A 22,702-nucleotide genomic window follows, 5' to 3' on the forward strand; every position below is an offset into this window, starting at 1 on the left:
ATCAGTGTTCAATATAATTAATTTCATCTCAAAATCGGAGTTTAACCAGTTGAAACTTGATGAACTGCTTGAGTGTGAAACTTGATCATATTTCATCGCTTTGTCTTCCAGTCCCTGAGGTGATCGAAACTGTGGCTCAGGTCTCACCACCAGCCCTTATCTCCCCCATACGGGACGTTCTGGTCGCAGAGGGGCATCCTGCCCAGTTCCAATGCACTATCTCTGGGGAAGGTAGAAGCCACTGCTCACTTCTGTCTCAGTTGAATTTTGATGAACTGCAGACAGGCTCTGTGTAACTGAGTACTGTTAGAGATGCATTTAATTTAGTTCTGCATATTTGCTCCTTCTGTTTAATTGAAACTTTTCCCCCATGTTTACTGAGTGAACGCTGTGTCTCCAGATCTGCAGATTTCTTGGTTCTGTAAAGACAGAGAGATCAAGCAGTCAGACGTCTTCAGGATGTCTCATTACGGTGACACCTGCCTGTTGGACATTTCCAGAGTTCTCCCTGGACACGAAGGAGAATACTCATGTGTTGTCACAAATTCGGCAGGAATGGTCACATGTGCTGCAACTTTGAATCTTGAAGGTGAGTTTTTCAGATGCTCATCAGCCGTTATCTGTCAGGTTATACTGTCAGACCTGTGCATGAGCTTCAGTAGTCTTCTCTGCTGCTTGTTCATCAGTAGAGATGCTCTGGTGAAAACCTTGATACTGTAGAAAAAGTTTTAAAAATCAGTTTCACTGTCAGCTGCTTTGTTAACAGTGGTCTTAGTTGGAAGTAAGCAGCCACAAACCAGTGAGTACTTGATCAGTCAGAGTGTCTCTATCTGTAACTACAGCACATACTGCTCAGATGTGGTTGTTGGTGTCACAGAGTCATGGCTGTTAAAAGGCAGCATGGTTCAACATGAAGGAAAGTTTCAGACTGGTATATTTGGTACAATCCCTTTCTGCTGCAGACGGCAGCATGTTGTGAAATCCTCCAGAGTCAGATGAGAACATAGGCGTTAGTGTAAAAGTGTTAGCTTAGCTTAGCCCTAAAACTGTCAAAACTGCTCCAAATTTCTAATGTTCAGGCAAACAGCTTAGCCAAACTGTGTTGGATTTATATCAAGGGTTAATCGTGTTTTAACCCTGGATCCCTTTGTACTGGATAACACAGATACAGATAGATAGAGTCTGGCTAACACAGCCAACAAGACAGTTTTGAGTTATAAAACTCCACAAAGCTGTTGATATGCACCAAATTATGAATCACGTTTGCTTTTTGTTTTGTCAGAACTTGACTCTAATTGGGCAGTTGTAAACAGTAACAAAGACTAATTAAGTATTTCCTCTCTTTGTTTGAATGATGTGACAGAAACGGTTTCTGACAGCATGCAGGACAAATATATTGTTACATCTGCTAGTAGCTGCACTGTATCTGTTTTGCTCCTCACAGGTGACAGTCTTGCAGGTTTCTCTTGATGCATGACATCTTCTCTTCTTACACGAGTAGCTCTTAACAGTAGGGATTTCTTTACTCTGAGACACCGATCTTTATTTCAGAGGAATACAGCATGATCAAACCAGAGCTGAATTTTGGAAAGCTGGTTTCCTCACACTTGAGCACAGACTTTAGCCTTTATTATTTGTAACTTTGGCTCCGGTTTGCATGATTGACAGCGGAAATCAGCCACTGACTGATCCTGACTGATCCTCATCACTCTACTCCAACTGCACTATTGGCAGCAAGCTGTGACACAAGTAACCTAAAGAAGTCATCAGAATGATGTGTTGACCTAATCCTTCTACTCTTTCTTATTGCCTAGATGAAAAAGCCTTAGTTAGTGTGTTGAGCACTGGGGCTGAGACTAAGCTAAGTCAGAGAACGGAGACTCAGACAGAGGGTTTCAGCTCTCTGTTGGTTGAACAAACAACCCAAAGTTATGAAATGACTGAGATGGTCTCTGAGAGTTCGTCCATGTCTTGGAGGATGGTTGAGATTGACATGGAAAGTGTGAGCTCACTGGAGAGGAGCTCTGAAAGCAGCTTTGATATCAAAGTCTCAGCAAGCCCCAAACTGCTGATGGAAATGAGCGATGTCCAGGTGAAAAGTGGTGAGGTGGCCAAGTTCAGCTGCTCCTTCAATGGGCAGCCCTTCACCGGGGTGGCCTGGGAACATAACGGCCAGAGCCTTGTGAACATAGAGCGGGTGAGGAGTTCTCAGAGTGGAGGGTTGTTATCCCTTGTGATCCAGGATGTCGGCGTGGCGGACCAGGGCACATACCGCTGCACCGCCACCAACCAATGCGGCCACAACAGCTCCTCTGCCCGGCTCACAGTTGAAGGTGGTTAATGTTTCTTTTTTTATGAGTCTGTCTCTCCATCTGGTCCACCCCAAACCTCCACTGCCCTTCCTGCTTTATCCCCTCCTCTCTTTATTTAATCTTTCCTCATAGCCTGTAACCTGTTGTAGTACTGTAATAGAATAACAAGCTTTGTAGTGTAGTTATCCTCTTGTTGCTGTTTCCAGCTTGGCCTCACTAACCTCATCCTCCATCCTACTCATCCTCTTAGTGTTTAGAGTCATAGCCGTATTCTCTCTGACCCCTAATTACTCTCCCTAACTTTATTCTCACCCAGCTAAAGAAGCAAATCTCAAAGCAGAAACCCCCATCCCTACCGATTCTGTGCGTAAAGTGACTCAAGCAGACAGGGAGACCCCTAAAGGTCCACTTGACCATGACAAACAGGAGGTGGTGGAGAAGCCAGGACCATCGCCTCCATCCTCCCAGAGACCTTACAGCCTCATCAGCCACCTGTATTTCCCTGATGTTGTGCCTCATGACGATCGAGGTCAACGCCTCTCCAGCTGCCCCGAGTTCCTGATCAAACTCCCCCCAGAGCTGCTGACCAAAAACAGAAACAGTGGCTCCTTGTATTGCGTTATGAAGGGGGTCCCCACACCGTTTGTCATTTGGTTGTACAACCGTTTGAATGTTGAGGATTCTGTTTCTTACTCTCTGAAACATGACGGCCCCCTGTGCTGTGTAAATGTTAAAAATGTGGGACCCGGACAAGGGGGCTCTTACACTTGCAAACATGTCATCTCAGCTGGGGATGCTGAGTGCAGCAGAGTGAAGAAAGGTTGGCATCTGCATGCTTTTGGTCCTTGTGCTCTCTCGGGCTTTGTTTGGCCCACCACTCATCCACACTGCTTTCCACCTACACGATCAGCAGAGGCACACTTCTTCAACAAGGGCTTAACCACTGTGTTTAGGAAAGGATGTTGTCCTTTGAGTCCTGCTTCACTGACTAAATCATTGACATATAAGAGATAAAAAGACAGGGGCACTCACTGAGCGTTTTCCAGAAATCCAGAAGGGCTGCACACTAAAGGGTAAAAAGAAGCATGGAAGAATGTCAGTTTACAGAGCAAATGGATGATATGGATGCACGACCTGTCTCTTATTCTAACAGTCATGCACCATATGAGACTTCATGTTTAGTTTTGAGAGTGGTTTTAATTCATAAATGTTTGTGTCTTTGCAGTAACTGCAGTGGCAGAAGAACCTATGATTCAGGTTCAAGAGGAAGTGAAAGGTAAATATTATTTCATGTCAACAGGCAGGTCTTCTTTTTTCAGTTGTTGTCTTTATGTCTTAACACAGGATGTGTTTTTAATATTATGAGTGTATATTATGTACACTACCATTTTTTAAATATTTTAAAAACTGGAAAAATGTTTTGGAAAAAAGGACAGTATTAATATAAAGATGTATGTAAAATGGCTAAAACCTGCATTGTGGTCATGTTGTCTATGCTGTAATCGAGGTTGACTAAGCTGTAGAGGCAGAACGAACTGTTTTCAGAACAGCTGATTGTGGAGTGTATGTGTCTCACTTTGCTTTAAACTGTCATTATTCCACTCAGCCTTCTCTAGCTCAACCACCACAGTGGAGGAGGAAATCCAGGAGTTGTACTACACTGGCCTAACGTTACCAGACAGAACCAGAACACTTGAACTCAAGCCAGAGTCTAAACGCTATTCTAGCACTTTGCAAAAGAAAAAAGAAAAACCAGTTTTCCTCAGCAAACTTTCTCCAGCAGCTGCACCTATTGGTGAAACTGCTATGTTTAATGTCAAAGTGTCTGGTTTCCCTAAGCCAACTGTTCAGTGGTTCCACAATGGGCAGACTATAACAACTTCATCCACATATACATTTGTCCATGAGCAAGATGAGCATAGCTTGATCATTAACAAAGTTCAAAGGGAGTGTGAGGGAGAGTACTCCTGTATAGTCAGCAATAGATTTGGCCAGTCAACTTGCACTTCTTATTTGCATGTTCAGCTTAAAGCGCTAGAAAGGGAGAGAAAGGTTGATGGTACATTATTCGTACCAACTGGCAAACCCCCAGAATTCACTAAAACCATACAGTCTGTTCAGTTGTCTGAGGGAGGTCAGGCTTTCTTCACATATGTGTTGACTGGAGACCCTTTACCTCAGGTTCAGTGGCTCAAAGGCAGCTTCCATATTCAGCCCAGTGGGTTCTGTATCATTGTGAACAACCCAGATGGATCAGGCTTTATTAATATTAAGAGTGTCAAACAAGAGCACTGCGGTGTCTACACCTGTAAGGCCTCCAACCCATATGGGGAAGCATCTTGTACTGCTGAACTGCTGGTATTAAGGGAGAAAGATGAGGAAGAAAAAACATTAGTTAAGAAAACCAAAGGTTTGAAGATTTCCATGACGGAGCAAACCACAGAATCCAGATTAAGCCAGGAAAGAACGCGGTCTGATCAGATGATTTACACCATTAGCACAGAAGACCGGCAGATTATTCCCAGCGAGCAGGTAGAAACCCTCAAAGAGCTTGATATCTATGCAGCCGCCATTCATCGAGAACAGCTCACCCAACAGGTAGCAGTGCTGCAGTCTCATGAAATACAAGAAAGGGTTTCTTTGGCTCCCACCCATCCACCTCACGTCTCAGCTGTTCCTATGAAACAGCTTCACATGGCGACTTTCTTATCTTCAGTCCAAGAGAGACAAAAGATCATTGAGCAACACTCTGAACGAATTCCCAGCCCTGATGTAGTTGAACTTGAGTTAGTTAAAGAGCAGCAATCCAAACTCATGTCAGCTACATCTGAAGAAGTCCTCTCACTTGCCACAGTAAGGGCTAAGGCTTTGACAGACCAGTTTTCAGAGTTTGTGAAGATCATGACCGAACCCAAGCAGCTTGTTAGTGGTCACCAAGTAGAGGTCACTGTACCCATTCTTGATGGAGCATCAGGCATCATGCACAGACCAGAGGAAGAAAAGAGTTTCGGAGTCACAGAGGGGGTTAAGATTTTATACTCAGCTCAGTCTACAGGACAGGTGACACTCACAGGCGGACATTCTGAGCCCCTGCCAGAATTAGATGCAGCTGTGAAACCCCTGACAGAGAAAGAGAAGTATAAACCATTGGTAGCACCAGTAAGTGAGAATAGAGTAGCGTTATCCAAGGAGCAAAAATTGGAAATACAAAGACCAGAGCAAGAGAATATCACCCCATGCAAAGACACGGTCTATAAGTCAGCTATAACTGCTGAGGAGAATTACGAACTCCGAGGCGAGCAGGCAGGACCAGTTCCAGGTATACCATCTTCAGTGTGTCTACAGCCTAAACGAGAGAGAGATAGACTCCTTAATCTGCAAGTTATCAGTGACCAGGATATTTTACAGTCTGAGGGTTGGTTCAGCAGGGAAAAGCCCTCCACAGAGCAGGCTGAAGTAAGAAAGAGTCCAACTTTTCTGAATTCACTAATTAATGATGAACAGAGGACTGTAGTTTGTGAGGCAACTTCAGAGTTTGAAGCAAAGGCCGACGCTACATCCATTCAGCCGAAGAAAGAGTTACCTCAAACAAAATATCTTCAGTCAATTCATGCGTTACCACTTTTATCAAAAGAAGGCGTAATTACCATCACTACACCTGACCAGCAGGTGGCAACACAGAAACAGGAAAAGGCTAGGAGCCATGCAGCTACCTCACAGGAAAGAAATGAGATCACAGCCGATTATTATAAAGACCTCAATGTGTCATTAGCAGGGTTTGAGCCAAAGCTTCGAACTGAGCCCAGACCTCTGAACATCCTCATGGTCTCCTCCCAGCCCATGCAGCTGCCAAAGGAGACCCCTTTTGTTACAGACATCAAACAGCAGCGAGCCCTTGTCCAGAAAGAAGATTACTGGAATATCATGCACTCTCTGAATGTCACAGACACTCAGACTCTCGAGGAGGGTCATACAATTGGTCTTGAAACTGATGAAAAATTCAAACCTAAGATAGACATTGAGCCCAAGATCCCCAAAAAGCCCATTTTCATAGAAGAGAAAGCAGTTGCTTCTGAAAGCTGTACTGTTTTAGAAGCTACTGAGCAGGATTTTGCATTCCAGATCCAGGAGGGCCAATCAGTCCGACAGTCAGTGATGCTAGAAGAAAAGCATGTCGTTACGGGAGAGTGGTCAGATGAAATTTATAAATCTGGGGGCTCAACAGTCAGTGTTGCAACACAGCCTAAAGGAGTTTTGCTGGTCCACGAGTCTCAGGACACTCAGACACTACCTAAAGAACTCAGCTTTGTCATTCAGATTCCCAAACCATCGCATTTGAATATACGTCATCAGCTCAGAGATGCACTTCAATCTGCTGTGGCCACTGATCAGCCAGTGTTACTGGCTGATGTTATAGGAAAATTAAAGGCTGTGGAGGTACACGAGGTGAGAGTTCAAAGACAGCAAAAACAGGTCACATATACATACCTGATCACAACACCAGGTGTACCATTGGAAGTCACACTGTCTTTTGAAAATGAATACCCTCAGACAGCTGAACTCAGGTCTGAACTCCAGGTAGCTCTGCATGCTATGGTTTTCCAGGAGCATCAGTGCCTTTCTTTAGAGCAACCAGGTACGATGGCGATTGACAAGCCTCAGAAAGTGCTGGTCAGCTTGGCACCTTCTAAAGAGGTCTTATCATCTGTGGTGGATACTGTGATGGTGGCAGAGAACATTGCTCGATTTAGTCCTGCTGAAGTTCGGTGTGCATCAATCAAAACTGAAGCCAGTGCCTCTGTCCAAAGTGCAGCAGTTCAGAGTCAGTCTGAGATCCGTGAGTCTAAGCAGGTGTGCAGAAAGCCAGTGAGGTCCCAAAGGGATGCCAGTGCCACTGAACTGACCACCGCAGTACCTGTAAGCCAGGTTGGACAACATATGGACATTTTTGTCCACAGAGAATCTAAAGAGGAGTATCTTTCAGAGGCAATTATGATCAGTGAGTCCTCTGACAATCTGGTAGATTATCCAGTTGTCACTGAATCTCTGGAGGACTTTTGCTCTGAGGAAAATGGCAAGGCAATTTTTACAGCCACCATAAAGTATGTCAACAAAGTAAATTGGTTTTTCAATGGGCAGTTGGTGAATTTCGGCAAAGAGTTTAAATGTTCTAAAGACCACGACACATACACACTAGTCGTTGAAAAAGTTGTCAAGGAAAAGCATCAAGGAGAGTATGTCTGTGAGGCTGAGAATGAAGCTGGCAAGACTACAACATCTTCAAGACTCACTGTGGTCTCAAGAGGTTTGATGATGAGCAAATCTGTCATTTCATCATCAGCTAACTTCACACACTGGTGAATTTCAAATCCTGTTGTCTGCATACCTCACCCATACCTCATATTTTATATGATCCTAAACTTATATTATGCTAAATTTATCAGGTCTCTGGCAATTTTCCAAGAAAAAATAAATGGGATAGTTTGAGGTATTGAGCAGACAGCAGTGGCATCACCACTTTTGTAAAGCTCATCCATACCTCCACAATTATTATCACCATAACCATTCCTCTTTCATTCCAAAGAATCACATTTGACTTTTTAAACATTCACCACTTCTGATTCCTGGTTCATTCTTCTATGCATGCTTTTTCTCCATCTCTTATCACATCTTCAACCCAAACTTAAAACCATTTTCCTCCTCCACAGTCTGGATAACGTGTGTGTGTGTGTGTGTGTCATTTTCCATCACAGGTTCACTATATCACCACCTCCTGCAGAAACATTTCTCGTTGTTTTAATCTCAGCTACCTATCTTTATTTACATTCTAATTTGTATCTTTCTGTCTCTCCAAAAACACAGTGAAACCTGTGTTTAGGCACAGAATTGTCCCTGTGGAGATCAACATTGGCAGCACTGCCAAGTTTGAATGTGAAACTGAGGATGCTCCCAACGTGAGTTTCAAGTGGTTCAAAGACGGACACCCCATCAAAGAAGGTGACAAGTACAGGATTATCAGTCGCTTCAGCACTTCCTCTTTGGAGCTTCTGAATCCAAAGAAGGAAGACTGTGGTGAATACACCTGCAAGGCGTCCAATCGGCACGGTAGTGACGAGTGCTCGGCCTCTCTCATTGTGACAGGTAAGAACAACGCATGTTTCCCTCGTCTTCGCTGGTTGAGCTTGGAGCTGTTATTGGTGTTGAACAAAACTTGAATCTAGAGCTTCAGTCGAATTGTTTCTCCTATGAGATGTCATCTTATGTTGTTCTTTGCCAGTCTTTTGGTGGTTGAGCCTTTATGCGGTTGTTTTGTGAGCTTTCTTGCTCTGCTGTAATTGGCAGGTAAATTAAAAGGTATGACATATTACAACTAATATGTTTCTCTCTTCCTAATTCTCATAGAGCAATATCCTCCTGCCTTTAGAACTAAACCTGACCCTCAAACTGTGTATGTTGGAAAGAGGGCTATAATACAGTGTGTAATAACAGGATCCGCTCCACTGAATGTTGTCTGGCTAAAAGACAACCAGGCCTTACCCAAAGTACCAACACGCTACCAAGCCTTTTGGGAAAAGAACAAGCACACTCTTGAGATAACCAAACTTGAGTCAGCTGATGAGGGGCTTTATGTGTGCAAAGTATCTAATAATGTTGGGACGGCCGAGTGCAGCATGGAGCTGCATGTAATTGATAAGCCCAACTTTGTTAAGCCTCTTGGTCCAGTCGCAGCTGTGGTCGGAGCTCCTCTACACCTGGAGTGTCAGGTGGATGAGGACACTGGAGTAACTGTCATCTGGACCAGAGATGGCAGAAAAGTCCACCAGTCTCCAGACTGTAAACTGTCATTTGAGGATAAGACAGTTACTCTTGATATCCCAAAGACCACTCTGAAAGATTGTGGAAATTATGTATGTACGGTGACAAATGATGCTGGCAGTGCATCTTGCTCCACTTCGGTGAAGGTACAAGGTAAGAGCTGTCTAGTTGATTTTCATGGATACTGCAGAATTTGCAGCTGTGAAAATTAACAGCTTTACTCAGATTTGTCTGATTCTGTGTGAATATAGAAATGCAGCCACAGCTGCCCTTTTTCAAGTCTTCAATCTCTTCTCCTACAATGTTGGGTTGTTATATTAAAACAAATTCTTTGACTTCTTAATGGATCTCTTTACCTGCACACCTCTCCAGAGCCACCAGTCTTTGTAAAGAGGCTGGAAGCAACAACAGTTTGGAAGCAAGGCAGTACTGCACGGCTGCAGTGCACAATCAAAGGATCCCCTGAACTACACACCACGTGGTTCTTTAATAACAGTGACCTATCTGCAGGTGGCAGATATGATCTCAGTCTGAAGAATGGCGTTGCCATTCTTGAGATACAAGATGTCATATTGACTGACAGTGGGAACTATACCTGTGAGATTCTTAATGAGTCTGGCTGTGAAAGCTGCAGCACTAAAGTAACCGTGAAAGGTGTGTAGACTAAAGTAGTATTTATAAGAACACAAGCTCAATGACAATTGAGTTGTTGAAATCTAACTGTACAAAATATTCTGCTTAGAACCACCATCTTTCAGAAAGGAGTTAGTCCCTGTAGAGGCAGTCAGAGGAACCATAGCTGTACTGGACTGTGAGATTTCAGGCTCTGCACCATTTGAAGTGGCCTGGAAAAAGAATAGGAAATGCCTGTTCACAGATAAGAAGTACCGAATAGTGTCACAGGGGTCCCTGACTTCTCTGGAGATCCACTCATTTGAAAGTGCTGATGCTGGCGAATACGAATGTGTTGTATCAAATGATGTTGGATCAGTAACCTCAAAGTCAGTGGCCAAACAGAAAGGTTAGTGTTATATAAAAAACGACTAGGATTAACTTTCGTTATGTCTGCTGTTGTTCATGTTAATATTATTGTTATTTCAGAGCCACCTATGTTCTCAAAGAGGATTGAGAGTTGTACAGCAGTGTTTGGAAATACAGTGAAACTCCAGGGAACCTTAAAAGGCTCAGCTCCAATTACAGTCAAATGGCTGAAAGACTCAGAGTTGCTGAGAGATGATGATCCAAATGTCAAGATGACATTTAATAACAACATTGCCAGCATTTCCTTTTCATCTGTCGAGATTAAGCATGGTGGAAAGTACACTTGCCTTGCTGAAAATGAGGCTGGACAGCAGAAATGTGAAGCTGTCTTAACAATTCAAGGTTAGAACACAGTTGTGTATATTCAAACTCCAAAATTGTTTTGAAGGTTCAGATGCAGATTTTTGATTCTTCAGTTTAAAACTACTGTCGTATTTTAGAACCTGCTAGGATCTTAGAGAAAGCAGCGTCCATCAGTGTGACAGCAGGGGATTCAGCTACATTGCAGTGCACAGTTTCTGGAAGCCCTGACCTCAAAGTGAAATGGTTTAAAGATGGCAAGGAGATGATCAGTGGGCGCAAATATAAAATGACTCTGAAGGAGAATACTGCCATCTTAAAGATTTTCGCAGCAGATAAAGGAGACACTTCAGAGTACAAGATGGAGGTATCCAACAAAGTTGGAAAAGACCAGTGCACCTGCTCAGTCACTGTTATAGGTTAGTTTTAGACAAAAAATGTATTTAATAAGAACCTCCAGATTTGGCCCTTGATGACACTTTGACGTTTGATGTGTTTCCTCCTCACACAGATCGTGCAGTTCCACCATCTTTCACCAAAACTCTAAAGAAAGTGGATGGGAGTATTGGTAGTACTGTCACCTTGGAATGCAGAGTTGCTGGTTCTCAGCCAATGGTTGTTTCTTGGTACAAAGACAATAAAGAAATAAACAGTGATGACAAACAAAAGGTTGATTTCAGTGAGAGTACAGCCACAGTGACAATAACTGACCTGGGTCAAAGTGATGGTGGTGTTTACATGTGCCGGGCCTCTAATGATGCTGGGGAAAAGGAAACCAGTGGCACTTTGTCAGTCAAAGGTCAGAGGACTGGATTTGCCTTAATCCTGAAATTTAACAAGCATTTGATGAGGAGTTACTGACGAGCTTAAACATGCTGTGTTTCTTCTAATATAACTCTAGAACCCCCAGGCTTCACAGTGAAACCTCAGTCCCAGGAAGCTTCACCAGGATCAGATGTTGTCATAAAATCAGCCTTTACAGGATCTGCTCCTCTGGTTGTGAAATGGTTCAGAGAGGAGAAAGAGATTTTCACTGGGGCAAAAATTTTCATAAAGAAAGATGCCTCTTCAAGCTCATTGGAGCTTCACTCTGTGAAACCCAGTGACTCTGCTAAATACACATGCCAAGTTTCCAATGATGCTGGGAAGGTGGATTGTACTGCAGTCCTCTTTGTTAAAGGTGCTGCTTCATTTCTTTCTTTGAAAACACAAGATTGTCTCAACCTAACCCCATTTTTACTGTAAATGTTACTGTTAATTTACAGAAGCCCCAACATTTGCAATGAAGCTTCAGCCTTTGCTGCTGTTGAAAACTGGACAGCCTTTAAAGTTGTCTTGCAAAGTGCAAGGAACACCTGTTATTGCCATCGCTTGGCTTAAAAATGGCTCAGAAATTGGTTCAGACGACAGACACACTATGTCCTTTGACAGCTCAATAGCAACTCTGGAGGTAGAAAGCTGTTCTGTCGAGGACAGTGGAGATTATGTCTGTGTGGCGACCAGCGAGGCCGGCAGAGATGGGTGTAGCAGCTCAGTTACAGTGAAAGGTTGGTTCAGTTTTTAGTTGTGTCTTCACGCAATAAGCCCCTTTAGACTGTTGGGACCATGTCTGGTCCACAGTGTTCAACACTGGTTGCTTCAGTTCAAATTCAAAGCAAGCTGCATATACAAGGGTAAAAGAAACAGCCTAACAAATAAAGGGAATTCTGTGGACCAGACTGGTCTCATCAGTTTGGAACATACAGTAGTTTTCTATTGCCTTTAAATATAACGTTTATTGTTTTTTTTATAGAGCCTCCAGTGTTTGTGAGGTCTTTCGAATCTGCTGAACTTGTAAAGGGATCAGACATTATCTTGGAAGGAGCCGTTTCAGGTTCTGCTCCATTTGAAATAAGTTGTTTCCTCAACGATAAGCTGATAAGAAATGACAGAAAGCACAAGATAAGTGTGGAAAATGACACAGTCATTCTGCAGATCATAAACTGTGAGACTGGAGATGCTGGGATGTACCAGTGCACTGTTGCAAATGATGTTGGGGAAACATCTTGTTCTTGCCAGATTTCACTGAAAGGTTAGTGAACAGACAGGGTTATATACTGTCACTGGGTTCTCACCTTGCATGCTGCACATTTTCTTTATGTCAGATGTTTATAGATAAAATGTAGAAATAATGCTTTGAACATTTATTTACGTCATTGATATTGTCCTCGCAGCACTATGACATTTTCTCCACATTTTGCTTGTCCTAAATGTACATTATATATTTTTGTAACTTGTGGTGATGCTGTTATTTTTCCAGTAGGGAAATACATTTTTTGCCATGTTGCTGACTGTGTAGATCCTCCTGCAGCCTGCAGTCTGACTTCTGGTCTTCTCTCACCAGAACCACCATCATTTGTTCAGAGACTCGAGGACATGTCCTGCATGGTGGGCTCTGAAATTTCTATGAAGTGCATGTTATCTGGATCTCTTCCAATAATTTTCTCCTGGATCAAGGATGGTCATGAGCTCACTGAAGACGAGCATGTTAAGATGTCCTATGACACCAAAAGTGCCATGTTGAATTTGAAAAATGCTCAGTTATCACACGGCGGGAAATATGTCTGTCAGGCACAGAACAAAGCCGGGACTCAGAGATGTGCTGCTATGGTCATTGTGACAGGTTTGTAGGACATTTCCAAGTCTTCATTGTCTCAACTGTCTGTTGCTTTTCTATCCAGCTTGATGTTTCATCTGTCGCATTAACACTGGGTTAATTCAGTTTTGATCGTTTTGTTATTTTAGAGCCGGCGAGTATTTCAGAACATGCACAGTCGATCAGTGTAACCCAGGGTGACCCAGCCAGGCTTGAATGCAAATTCTCAGGCACCAAACCCCTTAAATCCAGATGGTTGAAGGCAGGAAAGGAACTGATCTCAGGCCAGAGATGCAGAATACAGAGTACAGATAGCGGCTCTGTGCTCAAGATTGTTAAAACAGAGAAAAGTGACAGTGGTGAATACTCTTTTCAGGTTTCAAATTCTGCTGGTTGCAACTCTTGTAAAGCATCAGTTACTGTCCTGGGTCAGTTTATGCCAAAGTCTTATATTGTTATTTCATTTTCAGTTTGATTCATACAACCAACTTAACCCTATTTTTGCACTTGGTATGTAATAGATCAAATTATTAAACCATCTTTCACAAGAAAACTGAACAACACAGAAGGCATCAGAAGAGAGTTTGTTCATCTGGAATGTGTTCTATGTGGTTCCCTGCCAATGACAATACAGTGGTACAAAGATGACCAAGAGATCCAGACTGATGACAAACACAAATGCAAATTTTTTGAAAATGTTGCACTTCTGGAAATCTCTCAACTGGACAGTAAAGACAGTGGCAGCTATATCTGTGTGGCTACAAACAAGGCAGGATCTGTGCAGTGCTCTGGGACTTTGTCTGTAAAAGGTTCAAACATTTCACATCCTTAGCTCTTTCTAGCATTAAATATATTTGTTGTGTTTTGTGGATGTTATAATGGAAGCGTTGACCTTTTTCCACCAACAGAACCACCATGCATTCTTGAAAAGCCTAAATCCATGAATGTTTTGCCTGGCTCAAAGGTCCAGTTTAATGTACTGGTCTCTGGTTCACCACCGCTGACAATCAAGTGGTTTAGAAACAACAAAGAGATTTTTTCCAGTGCAGACTGCGCTGTAATGAGAGACAAGACGTCAGGCTCACTGCAGCTCTTCTGTGTCGAATTGTCTGATTCTGGAGACTATGTCTGTGTAGTAGAGAATGATGTGGGCTCCAGCTCTTGTCAGATGAAACTCTTAGTAAAAGGTTAATATTGGTCTCTCACATCATCAGTTTTCTTCATTTTTTACTGCTAGCCAATCTAACTTCTGTCTCTGTTTTTTCAGAACCCCCCTTTTTTACTGAAAAACTTGAAGGCGTATCAGTAGTAAGGGTGGGCAACACTATGGTGTTTGAGTGCAAGGTTGTTGGCACTCCAGAGATCTCTGTGCATTGGTTTAGGGATAGACATGAGATTCATCAAAGTGGCAGACACAAGATGTCGTTTGTCAACTCTGTGGCCACTTTGGAGATTTGTCACATTAGTGTACATGACAGCGGGAAATACTTCTGCGAAGCTCGCAATGAAGCAGGCACACAGAGTTGCACTGTCAAGCTAGAAGTGAAAGGTTGGCTTTTTTTACATTGACATACTGTTTCAGTTGAATGTCAAATAAAGTTAAACGGATATAGATTATTTTAGTTTGATTTGCCTTGTTATTTCAGAGCCTCCTGTGCTTGTTGAAGAGCTGACGTCTCTTGAAGTTGTAAAAGGTTCCACAGCAGTGTTTGCTTGCAAGGTGGCAGGCAGTGCTCTGTTTAAGGTTACATGGTTGAAAAATAAAAAGCTAATCAAATCCAGCCCAAAGTATTGGATTAGCACTGACGGTCAAAATGTGGGCTTGGAAATCCAGGACTGTGAGCCGGAAGATGTTGGTACTTATCAGTGTGTAGTAAACAATGAGGTCGGGAGTTGTACTGGCTTTGCAGCTTTGTCCCTGAAAGGTTAGTTTTACAGAATACATATTATATCTCTTTAACATACATTAGACATGCAGCACTGTGCACTTGTAATTTGGGTGACAGTTAAATTGTTTTCTTTGTTAGTCCCCCCAGCATTTGTAAAGAAGATAGAAAATGTCTCCACTGTTTTGGGAGATGTTGCAGTCTTTTGCTGCGTCGTGGAAGGTTCTCTGCCTCTCTATGTACAGTGGCAAAAAGATGAAAGCTGGATCCCAGAAGATCCATTAATTGAGAGAAAGTTTGAAAACAAACAGGCCACCCTCAGGATTCCTGCTTGTGACGTGACTCACAGTGGGAAATATACCTGTCAGGTTGTAAATGAGGCTGGGCAGGACAAATGTTTTGCCTCCCTCACAGTGCAAGGTACCTGTGCCTCATGCATGATTCCTCTGCCTAACAAAAAGCCAGCTATAACAGCAATAGCAGGTGCACTCACCTCTTTTTCTTGATGTTGTAGAGCCACCTACTATCCAAGAGAAGCCAGATGTAGTTAAAGTGACTTGTGGAGACCCAGTTAGTCTTGAGTGCAGGATATCTGGAACACCTCAGATCGGTGTGAGATGGACCAAAAGTGGCAAAGAGTCCAAGTTGAACAGAAAACACCACATCTGCTATGATAACAACCTTAGCCGACTTTCCATAGAGTCCTGTCAGCTCGAAGACAGTGGAGAATATCTGTTTGAAGCCACAAACTCTGTTGGGACTTGCAGCTGTAAAATCACGCTCGTTATTTTAGGTTTGTAAAATAGTCATTATACATTTAGGAATTTCTGTTTGACTTTGAATCTAACTGTTTTTTTTATATCGTTTTAAACAGAACAGACCATTCCTCCAACATTCATCAGGGAATTAACAAACATTCAAGCAATTATGGGTTCAGTAGTTACGATGGAGTGCAAAGTAGCCGGTTCTCTTCCAATATCAGTTGAATGGAGCAAAGGCAAACAAAAGATCAGCAAGAGCTCCAAATACAGACTTCTGCAGTCTGAAAACACAGTCTCACTGGAGTTCAAACTGACTGAGGGTGCAGATACAGGAGAGTATTCCTGTAAAGTTGCCAACAAAGCAGGCAGCAGTGTGTGCAGTGGCATTCTTACAGCTAAAGGTTAGCAACTAAAGATCAACTTTATAAACTTTAATACACAGAGGCCGTCATTCATGTCACTTAATACTTTTCTGTGTGGGTTTTAGTGCCACCAAGATTCATAGCTGAGCCTGAGTCGCAGGCTGTTATTCCAAAGTCTACGGTGCTCTTTAGAAGTGTCTTTGAAGGAACACCTCCATTTACAGTGAAATGGTTCAAGGATGATATTGAGCTCATCACTGGGCCTTTGTGCATGATTACCCTGGAGAAATACTCTTCGTCTGTAGAACTCTACTCAGCAGACACTCTGTGTTGTGGGATTTACTCCTGCCGAGTTAGCAATGAAGCTGGTGCAGTGCAAAGTGCAGCACAGCTGTCGGTGAAAGGTTGGACTATTCTCTTTTTTGTCCACCAGCATCCCCACTCAGTTAACTCCATCTTTTTTCTCCACCGTCACAGCTCCGCTTTACTTCATTGTCATGTTCCCTACATAACCACCTTCCCCTTGTTTTTGTTTTCAGGGATATCTGTGTTGTCTTCTGAGTCGCCTGCCACCTGTCACTGTCTGCATCTGCCATAAGCATTGATGCTCAGGTGTTAGATTATGATAATACTAACTTTAATCTTTGTAACTTTTCAGAACCTCCTCAGTTTATCCTGAAACTGCCTCCCACTACCTTTGTGAAGCAGTCTGTGGGGCACCGTTTTGAATGCAAAGTCACCAGCACTCGTTCCCCAAATGTGTGCTGGTACAAAAACAACCAAAAGCTAACAGATGGAGGCAACTATAAAATATTGTTTGTGGACTCAACTGCATGCCTTCAACTGCATAACACAAAGTTTGAGGACAATGGAGTCTACAGCTGTGAGGCTCATAATGATGCTGGTAGTGTGAGCTGCAGCACCGTTCTCACAGTCCAAGGTCAGCTATTGAATATATACAGTATATTGGCTCATGTTACAGTTTCATGGATGTTGAAATGAAAACCCACTGTGATGTAAATTGTTTTTCTTGTTTTTGCTAAATGACCTACAATGGCTTGTAAAAGTATTCATACCCCTTGAACTTTTCCACATTTTCTCACATTATGGCCACAAACATAAATATATTTTATTGGAATGTTATGTGAAAGACCAACACAAAGTGGTATACAATTGTGAAGTAGAAAAAAAATTATACAGAGTTTATTTATTTTTTACAAATAAAAAACTGAAAAGTGCAGTGTGCAAAAATATTCAGCCCCCTTTTCTCTGAGTGCATCCAATTGCCTGTAGAAGTTGCCTGATGGTTGCTGACTGATTAAATGTTGACCCAATGACTGAATAGAGTCCACCTGTGTGTAATTTAATCTCAGTTCATACACAGCTGTTCTGTGACAGCCTCTGTGTTTTGTTAAGAGAATATTGGGGAGCAAACAGCATCATGAAGTCCTAGGAAGACACCAGACAGGTCAGGGATAAGGGGATAAGGAGAAATTTAAAGCAGGGTTAGGCTATAAAAAGATTTCCCAAGCTTTGAACATCTCACGGACCACTGTTCAGTCCATCATCTGCAAATGGAAAGAGTATGGCACAACTGCAAACCTACCGAGACATGGTCGTCCACCTAAACAGGCCGAACAAGGAGAGCACTGATCAGAGATGCAGCTAAGAGGCCCATGGTGACTCTGGATGAACTGCAGAGATCTACAGCTCAGGTGGGGGAATCTGTCCATAGGACAACTATCAGTCATGCCCTGCACAAATCTGGGCTTTATGGAAGAGTGGCAAGAAGAACCACAAGAAGTCCCGTTTGCAGTTTGCCAGAAGCCAGTGACCCAGCAAACGTGTGGAAGAAGCTGCTCTGGTCAGATGAGACCAAAATTGAACTTTTTGGCCTAAATGCAAAACGCTATGTGAGGCGGAAACGTAACACTGCACATCATTCTGAACACACCATACCCACTGTCATGACATGGTGGTGGCAGCATCATGCTCTGGGGCTGCTTCTCTTCAGCAGGGACAGGGAAGCTGGTCAGAGTTGATGGGAAGATGGATGGAGCCAAATACAGGGCAATCTTGGAGGAAAACCTGTTGGAGTCTGCAAAACACTTCTAATCTGACTCAGCTTGAATTGTTTTGCAAGGAAGAATGGGAGAAGATTTCAGTCTCTAGATGTGCAAAGGTGGTGGAGACATACCCCAAAAGACTTGCAGCTGTAATTGTAGCAAAAGGGGGTTCCACAAAGTATTGACTTAGGGGGGCTGAATACTTTTGCACAATGCACTTTTCAGTTATTTATTTGTAAAAGAAAAATAAACTCATGTAATATTTTCTTTCTACTTCACAATTGTATGCCGCTTTGTGTTGGTCTTTCACATAACATTCCAATAAAATATATTTATGTTTGTGGTCATAATGTGAGAAAATGTGGAAAGGTTCAAGGGGTATGAATACTTTTACAGGCCACTGTACATAATTGTCTTTTCCAAATTAATTTCTCTGATCTCAGTATGACATGAGCTACCTTTCTATCAACATTAACATAAGACACTAATGATCTTTGCTCTTTCTCTGGGCGTAGCAGAAACTGAACCTAAACACATTCCTCAAATTTAATTTATGCCCCATGGCGTTAAATTGCTTGCTCTTGCAATATTTTCCAGAGTCCCCATCCTTTAATAAAACTCCCAACCTAGTGAAAGGCATAAAAGGGAAAGACGCCAGCTTGCATTGTGAGATGTACGGCACCCCACCATTCCAGGTTTACTGGTACAAAGATAAAAGACTGCTAAAGGAGAGCAAGAAATATAAGCTAGTCAGTGAGGGCAGCTCAGCCACGCTTTACATTATGCAACTGGAGCAAGAGGATGCTGGTCTTTATGAGTGCAGGGTGTCAAACAATGTTGGCAGTGAATCCTGCTGTACTACCATTAGTCTAAAAGGTCAGTAAAGAATCAGGATGATAAACATTTCAAAAGTTTACGTCTAGTGTGAACCTCTCTTCTCATGTTGAATTGTTCCATCACTATTCAGAGAAGCCATCCTTCGACAAGAAACTAGTTGACCAGTCAGTAAGACTCGGTCAGCAACTGACACTGACAGCTACAGTGAAAGGCTCTGAGCCTTTGACCGTGTCCTGGGTTCAAGACGAAGATCATATTCTCAGAGACAGCGACAACAGGAAAATCACCTTTGAGAACAATGTAGTCACACTTGTAGTGCACAAAGCTGACTCGACTGCAGCTGGTAAATACACCTGCCAGTTGGGGAACGATTCTGGAGTTGTGGAGTCTGTCTCACAAGTGATTGTTTTAGGTTTGTAAAACTCCAGACCATATTATTTTAACACTGTGAGAGTGTAAGTATTAATTAGCTTAATGCTTTTCCCTAATTTCTAGAACCTGCTTTTATTGTGGATAGCCCAGAGTCCTTGAATGTGAAGTCAGGAGAAAATGCAGCTCTTGAAGTCACAGTATCTGGTTCACCAGAACTGAAAACTAAGTGGTTCAAGGATGACAGAGAGCTGTCTGCTGGTCCCAAGTATCAGATGTCCTTTTCAAAGAAGCTTGCTATCCTGAAAATTTGGTCTGCTGATAAAGCAGATGCTGGAGAATACAAGCTAGAGGTTACAAACCATGTTGGTCCAGCCTCTTCCAAAACTAAGTTGACAGTCTCAGGTTGGTGACTGCTGTATATATTCTACTTTGCCAGTTATTTATTTCTTTTTTACATCTTGATCTTTTATTTAGCAGCTGTCTTAGAAATACTTTGTTGTTCTTCTGAACATAGACAAGTTGATTCCACCAAGTTTCATAAGAAAGGTGAGAAACACCCAACTTGTTGTGGGTATGCCCGGTGGGATGGAGTGTAAGGTCACTGGATCTGCTCCTTTGACAACTTCCTGGTTCCACAATGGCCAGGAGATCAAGAGTGGTCCAAACTACATCATAAGCTGTGATGAATATACCTGCAAACTGAGAGTTCCATCTATTAAGATGTCAGACTCTGGCAAATACACATGTAAAGCCGTAAATGCTGCAGGAACCAGCGAGACAAGTGCTTCAATGAATGTCACAGGTCAGTAGATGTGAATAAACTACAGAATTATCTTCAGGACAGCACAGGGGCAAGCTTATTACAGAAAGCTAATGATTACCTTACCACAAATCTTTTTTTTACTTTTAATCGACCCCAGAACCTCCATCTTTTGTGGAACTGCCTGAGGCTGAAGAAACACTGGCTGGCAAAAATGTGTCTTTCTCAGCTAAAGTGAAAGGTAGCGCCCCCCTGAAAGTCAAATGGTTCAGGGGAGCTAAGGAAATGCAGCATGGCAGAGGCTGCGAGATCTTTCTGAAAGATGATCTGGCCACTTTGGTGCTTCACAGAGTTGAGAACTCCAATACAGGAGAGTACACCTGCCAGGTCATTAATGGAGCAGGAAAGGAAAGCTGCCCAGTTTACCTGTTTGTGAAAGGTTTGTTAGAGTGATAGATGTGTTTTCACTTCCAAAAGTATGTTTCATGTGACTGATCACAGAATTACCTCTCTCAGAACCAGTCCACTTTGTGAAGAAGCTGAGGGACATGTCCTCTGAGAAGGGCAAACCTCTGAGGCTTGAGGTCACATTTGCTGGAACCCCAAAGGTGAATGTGTCCTGGAAGAAGGATGGTAAACCTATCTTGGCCTCACATCAGTACAATTTCATTACCACAGACACCTTTTGCATCCTGGAAGTTCTTAGCTCTGACAAAATGGAGGCAGCTGGTAGATACTGTTGTGAAGTGGACAATGGAGTCGGGAGTGACAGCTGCGAGTGTGAAGTGTCACTTCTAGGTAAATATTCACGTGTATGTTGTTGTGCTTAAGTTTCATTTGAAATTATTGATGACTGTTCATTTGTTTGTTCACTTGCTCTTCTACTCATTCTTTCACTTATTCATTTACAACTCAACATCCGTAGTTATGTTAAATTATCATCCTTTTTCACTTCAGAACGGCCATACTTTGTTGAAAAGATGGAGCCAGTGGAGGTAACTGTGGATGATCCACTTACCTTAAAATGCTCTATTGCTGGAACTCCTGAAATCTTTGTGGCTTGGTTTAAAGCTGAAGGAAAGCTGTGCAAGTCTACCACTTGCTCAATGGACTTCTCAAATAGTGTTGCCACATTGAAACTGATGAAAACAACCAAGTTTGATCATGGCGAATACATCTGCAAGGCAGAGAACCAGGCTGGTTCAGCTTCCACCAGCTGTAATGTAACAGTAAAAGGTGCTTCCTGTTTTCCACACTTTCTTTTTCTAATGTCAATCAATCCTGTTGTGGTTGTCATTTTATTCCACGGACTTGTTCAAGGGCAGTAAATCTGTCAACAACAGGCTCTACACGCTTGTAACTTCTTTTCATGGACCCTCTTTCTTTTCAGGTTTGCCCACTGTCCAGTAATGATTCTTTACACAGTGCTTCCAGAAATATGCGAACCTTCATTAGAAAGAAAATACAAATAAAAGTTTCCCCCAATGGGGCACTTGAGGTGGTACACATAACATTTCATCCATCACAGCAAATTTAACTGACATTGAAATTCACAGCAACACAACAATGAGCTCATTTCTAAGATCAGCATTACTTCTCCCACAACCCTTACACTTTATCAAGAAACTGGAGGAGGACACTTCTTTCATGATTGATCAGCAACTGAAACTAGTCGGAACACAACCTGGGAAACTGAGGATCTATGTCAAATGGAAAAGGGATGGAAAGTTGGTTTGGGTTACCTAACAGTAAAGTGTTAAATTACTGACTGCTTAACTGACTGATACACTTTCCAGTGCAGTTGAAACTGACGTCTTCCTTGCTTGTGTCAGACACAAATCACAAACACGTAACATACCATCTGCTTGCAGAGACCTCCACAAACTACCTGCTACTACTAACCACTACTAATTAACTACAGCGATTACTTTTCTCAGAACCAGTTCACTCAGACAAATACTGGATTTCAAAACTAGCAACTGCTCCAGCATCCTGGAAGTTCCCAACTGTAACAGTCCTGATGCTGTTAGGAAATAATCATGTGAGACTTTCATTTTACATCTACCACAATAAAGTCAAGATAGGTAAAGCCACAAACAACTGCACATCATCATCATCATCATTTTAAGGTAATTTCAAACTCATCAAAATTTTGAAATTAAAAATGTATTCTTGGAAATCCCCTGCACATAAACACATATTTGATAGATGTAACATATAATACATCCAACATTATCACTACCTTCTGTAGAACCTATAGATTTTTATTGTGAAGATTTTGTAAGAATAATGACACTCATATATTGTATGTGGAAAGAAGAATGATTAAAAGGTGAAAAGTACATATCAAATATTGGTAACATAAATCTCAGATTAGGAAACAGCATTGTTTTATTCAACAATATGGAGGGACTACATGTTGTACAATATTTAGAACACAGACTGCAGCTGTGTGATGGAGGTCTTTAGCCTTTGCCCTGTTACTTTGGTTAAAAGCATCTGACAAATAACTAAATGTATATATGAATAATTGTTAGGAGGAACCTGCTTTTAC

General features: G+C 42.3%; 1 protein-coding gene across 1 annotated transcript in view; it reads left to right on the forward strand.

The window, feature by feature from the left end:
- The window catches only part of ttn.1 (titin, tandem duplicate 1), a 166,618-nt gene that overhangs the window by 26,245 nt on the left and 117,671 nt on the right, over window positions 1–22,702 (forward strand). The window contains 30 exon segments of the mRNA XM_026376632.1: window positions 112–231; window positions 401–589; window positions 3,538–3,588; window positions 8,175–8,453; window positions 8,715–9,281; window positions 9,501–9,782; window positions 9,871–10,149; window positions 10,230–10,511; window positions 10,610–10,888; window positions 10,981–11,268; window positions 11,371–11,649; window positions 11,735–12,016; window positions 12,262–12,540; window positions 12,853–13,131; window positions 13,254–13,913; window positions 14,013–14,291; window positions 14,372–14,653; window positions 14,751–15,029; window positions 15,132–15,410; window positions 15,505–15,783; window positions 15,865–16,152; window positions 16,239–16,517; window positions 16,772–17,053; window positions 18,777–19,055; window positions 19,147–19,428; window positions 19,512–19,790; window positions 19,903–20,190; window positions 20,309–20,587; window positions 20,665–20,946; window positions 21,106–21,384. Coding sequence (XP_026232417.1) covers window positions 112–231; window positions 401–589; window positions 3,538–3,588; window positions 8,175–8,453; window positions 8,715–9,281; window positions 9,501–9,782; window positions 9,871–10,149; window positions 10,230–10,511; window positions 10,610–10,888; window positions 10,981–11,268; window positions 11,371–11,649; window positions 11,735–12,016; window positions 12,262–12,540; window positions 12,853–13,131; window positions 13,254–13,913; window positions 14,013–14,291; window positions 14,372–14,653; window positions 14,751–15,029; window positions 15,132–15,410; window positions 15,505–15,783; window positions 15,865–16,152; window positions 16,239–16,517; window positions 16,772–17,053; window positions 18,777–19,055; window positions 19,147–19,428; window positions 19,512–19,790; window positions 19,903–20,190; window positions 20,309–20,587; window positions 20,665–20,946; window positions 21,106–21,384 — 8,610 coding nt within the window.

Source organism: Anabas testudineus, chromosome 21 (assembly GCF_900324465.2).
Source record: "Anabas testudineus chromosome 21, fAnaTes1.2, whole genome shotgun sequence".
In the NCBI taxonomy this organism is placed as follows: domain Eukaryota; kingdom Metazoa; phylum Chordata; class Actinopteri; order Anabantiformes; family Anabantidae; genus Anabas; species Anabas testudineus.